The sequence below is a fragment of the Microtus pennsylvanicus genome, chromosome 1 (genome assembly GCF_037038515.1).
Source record: "Microtus pennsylvanicus isolate mMicPen1 chromosome 1, mMicPen1.hap1, whole genome shotgun sequence".
In the NCBI taxonomy this organism is placed as follows: domain Eukaryota; kingdom Metazoa; phylum Chordata; class Mammalia; order Rodentia; family Cricetidae; genus Microtus; species Microtus pennsylvanicus.
Genome location: NC_134579.1, coordinates 222,257,170 through 222,266,087, shown reverse-complemented (window position 1 = coordinate 222,266,087; position 8,918 = coordinate 222,257,170). Strand labels below are relative to the sequence as shown.

General features: G+C 33.4%; 2 protein-coding genes across 2 annotated transcripts; both read right to left on the bottom strand.

Annotated features, from left to right (window-relative positions):
- Window positions 1-483: 483 nt before the first annotated feature.
- Window positions 484-2,306, bottom strand: LOC142834415 (olfactory receptor 10AG1-like). Its single transcript, XM_075947024.1, has 2 exons — window positions 2,302-2,306; window positions 484-1,471 (listed from the first exon to the last, which is right to left on the bottom strand). The coding sequence occupies exons 1-2, from the start codon at window positions 2,304-2,306 to the stop codon at window positions 484-486; spliced, it is 993 nt and encodes a 330-aa protein (XP_075803139.1).
- Window positions 2,307-7,708: 5,402 nt separating this feature from the next.
- On the bottom strand, window positions 7,709-8,689 carry LOC142842690 (olfactory receptor 10AG1-like). Its single transcript, XM_075959384.1, has one exon. It carries the CDS (start codon window positions 8,687-8,689, stop codon window positions 7,709-7,711), a length of 981 nt encoding a protein of 326 aa, XP_075815499.1.
- Between the last annotated feature and the right edge of the window lie 229 nt (window positions 8,690-8,918).

Sequence of the window (8,918 nt, the reverse complement as noted above, 5' to 3'; positions counted from 1 at the left end):
CCTGAAATCTATAAATAACAGACAAGTCATTAGTGAGAATTAGTTTCTGTTGAGCTACTCCTGTACCCATGCTCGACCTATTACACTCCTACTACATTAGCTACTTTCAATCGGTCAGTGTACAAATAAAGAAAGAAAAACTAAACAGAGAATCAAAGAAGAAAGCATATGAAAGTCAAACTAAATTCATCTCAGAATAAGACAAATGCCTCTACTCATATATCACAATCATCCAAAGAGCTTCTCAGACAATCTGAGCAGAGTATTTTGCTAACATTATAAAAGAAGGTGTTGATAACAGATATGTGTTACTTACCATCTGTAATCTGAAAAGATGAAGTCCTGTAACCAAGTATGAAATTAAGAATGCATGACAATATTAGGGTGTTTAACAAAAATTTAATAGTATTAAAAAACATCAGAATAAAAATACATATTTTTCTGTTAGTATAATGAATACATATGTACTTACAAGCTTTTGTCTCACGCTAGTAACTTACTGAGTAGTTTTCTCAAAGCCATCATAATGTCTTTGTTCCTCAGAGTGTATATAATGGGATTCAGAGTTGGGATCAAAATGGTGTAGAAAAGAGACAACAGTTTTCCAATTCTTTCTGACTGCGTTGGCTTGGGTTGTAGGTACGTGATGCCAGCAGTTCCATAGAACAGGACTACAACTGTCAGGTGAGAGGAGCAGGTGGAGAAAGCTTTGGCCCTTCCTTTAGCTGAGGACAGTTTCAGAATGCTTAAGATAATTTTGCAATAGGAAACAAGGATCAGCACAAAGGGAACCATGACAAACACCATTGCAACTATGTAGACTGCTATCTCATTCACAAATGTGTCTCCACAAGCTAGCTTGAGGACAGGCGGGATGTCACAGATGAAATGATTGATTCTGTTAGATCCGCAAAAGGGTAGTGAGAATATCTGGTAAGTTTGTCCAATCACAACTGGAATGACACTGATCCAGCAGGCAGCAACCAGCTGCGTACAGATCCTGTGGCTCATGACCAGGGAATAGTGCAGGGGGTTGCAAATGGCCACATAGCGGTCATAGGCCATAGCTGTCAGGAGGAGGCACTCTGTGCCTCCCAGCATAAGAATGAAACACATTTGTGTGGCACAGGCAAATATAGAGATATTTCCTTTCAGAGTACAAAGGTCCGTGAGCATTCTGGGGATGGTGACGGTTACATAACAGATTTCTACGAAAGAAAAATTGCTTAGGAAAAAATACATAGGGGTCTGCAGAGCAGGGTCAATTCTTGTTATTAGCATTATAGTGCTGTTGCACATCAGAATAGTCAGATACATGAGCAAAAATATCCCAAACAGAATCCACTGGAGATGGGGGACATCAGAAAACCCAAGTAGGACAAATTCAATCAGAGAAGAGGCATTCGACTTTTTTGTTGTAAACTTCTGTTCATCTACAGACAATAAATCAAAGGCGGCAATTAATTCATACCTGACATTATATTGACCTGTTACTTTGAATTACTAACAATAATATACATAACTTAAATTGTATCATTAGTTTACAGTGCTTCAAATGAGAGTTGACAATTATAAAACCAATAAATAAAATAGTTAAAACTAACTTAATTGAAATAATAAGTTCTGTTCTGCTTTATTAAATTTGACTGTACTAACACAAAGATATTGAGTAGTGGACATTATCATTTCAAAGACATTTTATTAGTATATGCCTTTAGTGGGGGACATTGTCTGCTCAAGTGATATAACATATATATATATATAGATAGATATAGATATAGATATATACACACATATATATTACTAGGAAACAGATACATATGTGTATATAACTGTATATAGACTTTGCATGTAATTTTAGGTAAATATAAAATAATGTAATTTTTTGAGGATTCATAAAGCATCCTTGGTTTTGTTTCTCATTGCTCTGTCAAAATTTTATTTTTTTGTTATCAAGATGGGAAATGGTGTGTTTTCATTGGTGTTATTTTAGTCTCAGTTTTATTATTTTTTAAAATTATATTTTCCTTTGAACACCTCTTTTGAATTTTATTTTAAATAATTAGAACTATTCTCATTAATAAATATACTTTATTTATAGCATTTTCGTATTCTTTTCAGGTTCTTTGTAAGGGTTTCATTTAATAATGATTACTTATTTTCAAGTACAGTTTTTACTCTCTATTCTCACAATTTAAGAGCTTTGTAAAAGAGCAAATATAGTATGTGCTAAGAGTCTTCAAATGACCAAACATGAAAAGAAGCCTTAAAAGCAAAAGTAAACAGAAATTCTTATATTACCTCATATTACCATTGTCTTATGCAAAGAAGTCAGCACTGTTTTATGATCCATTTATCCTTTCTTTTTATTTCCTGTTTGAGCAACAAGGCTGTTCTTTATCTTTTCATAACTATCTAGAGTTCATAGCTCCCAGATCAATATAGTGAAGTTTTTGATTATGAGATTAGTGTATTTGGGTTCATACAGTCTCTCCCATTTTGTAATCCATTAGTACAAGTTTTCAAATTTGTCTCATTTCCATTTTTGATGTAAGTATTCATTACTTTAAACATCTATTATATATTGATATTATAAGTAATACAGCTGAAAAGTCGGTGATTAGTAAAAATAAGTCATACATTTTAACTAAAGTGAACACAACTATTTATTTTTCTCTTTTATTAATTTATAGCTATCCTAAAGTTATCAACAAGCAACAATATTGCAACTTACCTTTGGATATTTGCATGAAGTGCCAAGTACCTTTAGGTGATTTATAACCCCTTAAACAGTTTTATTTCAGGAAGTCACACCAATTTTTCAAGGTGTAGTTTGCTTACTTTGAACACCAATGCTTCTTAAATAGGAATACTGACATTTGCCCTGGGGATAAGCTTTCCCTGAGTACCAGTTTACCATCAATAAACCTTTCATTAGGCAAAAACTCTATTTGCTTTTCACAGCTTTTTTTCTTTGCATAGACAAGTCCCTATCATCCCACACTCGTCATCATTAATTTAGCCCATTCAGACGAAGGACTGACAGACAGACAGAGACAGAGGAGAGAAAGAATACTATGCAGCCTGTGTCGATTTATGTGTGATAGAGTGTTTGTGTGTGTGTATGTATGTGTGAGTGTTTGTGTATGATGTTTGCGGGTATAAGTGTACACCAATCCGTGCCCACATATAAACATGTTTGCTTGTGTGTGTGTGAGAGAGAAAGCAGAAAAACGTGTATGTTTCCATCTATGCTTGAAAAGTCACTGTTTAGACTATTTAGGGAAACCCATAATGAATCTAGAGAAACTATATCTTTTTTTTTGTTTTTGTTGTATAACAATTATTTTTATTTATTTATTTGAAAATATACTACATAAATACAATTATTTTTTAATGATATCTACTCACATACTCTCCCTTCTAACTCTTTCCAGTCCCTTTCATACAAGAGAAGTCTCCCACACAATTCTATGTTCTCCTATAGGGTTCAAGCTTAAATATGTTGTTTGCTTCTTCCTCTCAGTTACAGTGTATTTGGAAAAGTGCATCCTTACATTCTCCCTTGATATTATTTATTTACTAATATTTTGAACAGTCACATTATATGCCAGATTTATTTTCACATGTGTAGTAATGAGTAACATATACTAAAAGTCCAAATAAATATATAAAATAACAAATATAGCAATCATATTGTGCACTTGTGTGTTATCTTGCTTTCATATTCAAGTTTATGTGAGCTTTCTGTTTTATGTTACTTCCATACAATACTTCGTTTAAGAAAAATTCCTGAAAACAAACATATTGATGTTTCAGTTAAAGCTAACAGTAAAGACCATATCACAAATTCAAAAACAAAGTTATGAACTTCTTTTACCACTACTACTACCCAAGAGAAAATAACTTTGACGGTTAAAGGAGGCCGCTTGGCTGCTTGTTCATTTCCCAGCTGCCCAGACCTCCGAAATAATCACTCAGAAACTGTATAATTAAATCACTTCTTGGCCCATTAGCTCTCTTCTTATTGGCTAACTCTTACATATTAATTTAACCCATTTCTATTAATCTGTGCATCACCACATGGCTGGGATTTACCGGATAAAGTTCTGGCATCCACCTCCAGCATGGCTACATAGCTTCTCTCTCTGACTCTGTCCTTCTTTCTAACAACATTCTCTTTCTTCCCCTGCCTACCTAAGTTCTGCCCTGCTGTAAGTCCAAAGTGGTTTCTTTATTCATTAATGGTAATCACAACATACAGAGGGGACTCCCACATTGCCTCCTCTTTTCTGTTTAAATAAAACAGTTTTTAACTTTAACATAGTAAAATTTATCATACAATTCTTACACTTGCTTGGTTAGAGTTACCACAAGATAATTTTTTATTTTACTTAAGGCTATTGTGAAAATTATTGTTTCCCTGGTTTCTCTCTGTGTCCATTTGTCATTATATATAGGAGGGCTACAAATTTCTGTGAGTTAATTTTTTATTCAGCTACTTTGCTAAATAAAAGTGTTCATCTTCTGGAGGTGTTCCCCAGTGGAAATTTTAGGGTCACTGATGTATACTATCCTATTATCTGTTGTTTAAATTGCATACCCGATCTTGATTTAAGTTAAATAAGTGTTAAGTATTGAGACAATTATCCATTTATTTTAGATTTTCTAATTTGATGAAATACAAATATTTAAAATATGTCTGTTGTAATACGAGCTGTGGGGCTGCTTCCCCAGCACCCCAGCTGCCTGACTAGATTATGCCCCGAAATAACAACACACAAACTGTATTCATTTAAACACTGCTTGGCCCATTCTCTTCTAGGCTAATTCTCACATATTAATTTAGCCCATTTCTAATCATCTGTGTGTAGCACCCCATGGTGTGCTTACCAAGAAGATTCTAGCCTACATCCATCCTGGGTCGGAGCTTCATCGAGTATGTCTGCCCAGGAGAGCAGAGCATAGTGTCTCTCTGAGCTCACTTCCTCTTCCTCCCAGCATTCTGTTCTGTTTACTCCTCCCACCTAAGTTTTAATCTATCAGGGCCAAGCAGTTTCTTTATTGCTTAACCAATGAAATCAACAGATTGATATATGACACTCCCACATTATATGTCCTTATGATTCTCTGGAATTATTTGGTGTCTGTTATTATATCTATCTTTTCATTTCTGATTTTATTAATTTGAATATTGTTTTTTTGTCTTATGATAATTTGGATAAGGACTTGTCTATACTGTTGACTTTATCAAATAACAAACTCTTTATTTCATTGTTTCTTAATGTTCACTTTGTTTCTTATTAATTGATCATAATTCTGAATTTGGTTATCTCTTGCCCTCTATTCATTTTGAGTGTCGTTTCTTCTTTTTCTTCTAAAGCTTCCAGAAGTGCTATTAAATTGCTAGTATGACTTCTTTTCAACTATTTAATAATGATGGTTCATTTTGTAAACTTTCCTCCTAGAACGATTATCATATGACCTATATTTTTGGGTGTGTACTGTATTCATTTTCATTAAATTCTGGAAAGTTTACAGACCAGATTTTTCATTTATTACAGAGTTCAGTTTCAATGAGTCTATAAGTTTTCTCTTGTTCATGGTTGTCTGTTAGAATGCAGAGAGCTATTTCAATTTGGATTTAATTGTTCAGACTTATTCTGTGTTCAAGTATGGGCTTAATTTCAGAGAAAGTTCAATGGCATGCAGGTAGGAATGTATATTCTTTGTGTTAGAGTAAAAAGTATGGGAGTCTGTTCTTCCCCCAAAACTGTTGACTTACCAGGGCCTACACTATAGTAGAAAAATGACTCTTCCTTTCCGAGAAGCTAACGTAACTTACATTTTTTGTGTTTTACTTATTTGTATTTTGTCTGGTTTGGTCTTGCGCAGGTTCTGGGTATGTTGTCACAACCACTGTGTCTGCCTCTCTGCCTGCCACTCTTCCACACTGATTCAATTTTGCTGTTTCAAGAATTATGTATTCATACTAACATCACAAACTCTGTTTGTATAACCATATTTGTTTACATGTTTTTCAGTTTGAAATGGAATTTTAATTAGTAAATTGTTAGGACTCAGGTTTTGTTTTAGGATTTTTTCATGGGAGGAGGGGGTATTATAGCTGAGCTAGAAAATTCTGAGGCATCTGGAAGAGTCCAGAGAAGAAAGGATATGGCTAGGGCTACCCAGGAGAGAAGCAAAATAACCTTCTTTTGGTTTTCTAAGACTATAGTTCAAAATATTTCTATACTAAACACTTTCTGATACAAATATGCATTAACTAATTTTTGTTCCACTTCCATAATGTATTGCCACTATATTAGAAAGTGCAATTTATTTTACGTCCCTCTGATCTAATTATGCAAGTAATATTTCCTTATGGTATACGGAATATCAGCAATGCACTGTAGACATTTAGATCTTTCTGAATCCTTTCTAATACTTCTATATGCACTTCCATAATATATGATTATATACAATAGAATCAAATAAAACATCTGGACATACTATAATAAGCTTTGAGTCAACATTTCTTCTATGTTAGCACATGATCTTTAAAAATTCTGTTTCAATAATATGTATAAAGCAAAAATATTTGGGTTCAAGGAGAGCTGCTAAATTATAGAGGACTTATACATCTATCTTTTATTTATTTAACTTTTGAGACAATATTTCCTTTATATCAGACTGGCCACCAACTCACAATGTAGTTTCAAGCCTGTTCTTGACTTTTTGATCCTTCTGTCTTAATTTTCTTGGAGATGAAGTGGTAACATTGCCCATACTATACTATAGATATACTATATATGTATCATCATGTTACACCTTTTATTGACAAGTTTATCCAAATTAATATGAATAGTTTACCAAAAGGGAAGTTTTATTAGAAGAACAAGCCTTTTATACTATTTTGGAATTGTTATTATTTTTTAAGTGTGCAAAGAACTAGGTGTTTCCACATTGGGCACTTGATATATGTCACGGTTGTTTCTCCCTATTATAACTCTACTCCTTGGTTTAAAACTTTGTATTTTATATAACATGGTGATTCTCACTACAATAAATTTACCAATTTTAATTTCTTTCATGAGCGTATTCTCTTTTATTGGCTATTTTTATTACATAATAATTTGAGAAGTAAATTACAACTGAGTAATATGCACAGCACAAATGTATACATGAAAATCATTTTACATAAATATTTGAGAATTTTCTACAATGTATTTTGATCACATTCATACTTAACCAGTCCCCTAATGTCCCCAATATCTATATCTTTTTTACTTTATATATTTTATATCTATATATTTTGTTCCCAACTTAATAATCTTTATTTTGTTTTTTACATATAGTCAAATTTGTGTTCCTGGATAAAGAATCATCCACTGTAGTCTAAATAGAATCACCAGAGGTCAATACATCCCTAAAGAAAACTGATTTTCTCACTCCAAGAACATACAAACTGCAAAAATTTTCTCAGGCATTGAAGTTCATTATCCCTTACCAAATTTGTTAAAATGTTGACTTCTGAAATTAAAAATTGTTTTAATTTCTGGATTTCTGTGGGACCCTTAATTAAAGTTCACCAAAAAAGTTCACTACACATGAGATGCAACATTAACTATTATAATTACATATTGCAGAAATAAAGTAAATATGTCTACTGTGGTGCAAAACATATAAAGAAAACATTTCTGTAATTTTAAGAGTTCCCATATGTTGATAACTTAGTTTGTAATTTTCTCAATGCTACCATGATATCCTTATTTCTCAATGTATATATGATGGGATTCAACAGTGGGATCAAAATGGTATAAAACAGAGACAGCAGTTTCCCCATGCTTTCTGATCGATTTGATTTTGGTTGCGCATATGTTATCGTAGCTGTTCCATAGAATAAAACCACAACTATAAGATGAGATGAGCAGGTGGAGAAGGCTTTAGACCTTCCTCCAGCTGAAGAAAGTTTTAGAATATTGCAGATAATCTTGCCATAGGAGACAAGGATCAAGAGAAATGGAACCATGATAAACACCACCGAAGCAACATAAATTGCTAAATTATTCACAAATGTGTCTCCACAAGCAAGCTTAAGTATAGGGGGGATGTCACAAAAATAGTGATTAATTTCATTAGATCCACAATAAGGCAAAGAGAAAATTTGATAAGTTTGCCCAGTCACAACTGGAATGATACTGATCCAGCAAGTGGCCACAAGCTGCACACAGACCTTATTGTTCATGACCAAGGGGTAGTGCAGAGGATTGCAAATGGCCACATAACGGTCATAGGCCATGACTGTCAGCAGGAGGAACTCCATCCCTCCAAGCATGATGACGAAACAGAGTTGTACAGCACAGGAAAGCAACGAAATAGTGCCTTTTTGTGTACAAAGATCCATGAGCATCCTCGGGATGGTAACTGTTACATAGCAGATTTCCACAAAAGAGAAGTTGCTAAGAAAAAAGTACATAGGGGTCTGCAGAGCAGGGTCAATTCTTGTTATTAGCATTATAGTGCTGTTGCACATCAGAATAGTCAGATACATTAGTAAAAATATCCCAAAGAGCATCCTCTGGATATGGGGAACATCTGACAATCCTAAGAGAATAAACTCTGTAATTGTAATATTTGAAATTTCTGTTTTACTTTGCTCTTTGTCTGCAGATAAAACAATTTCCATATGTTCCAAGCATTTGCTTTTTCAAGTCCACAAGTTTCTTATGTTGGCTGAATGAGATAAGTAAATATTCTTATATGTTCTTTTACACAGACATTTACCACCATTTTGTTTATTAACTACAGCATGCGATTTTTAATATCATAAAAGAACTGGTATATGGTTAAAATAAACCCATGACATCAATTTATTTTATTATATTCAGATATGTTTCAGCAGGTTTTGAGATGCA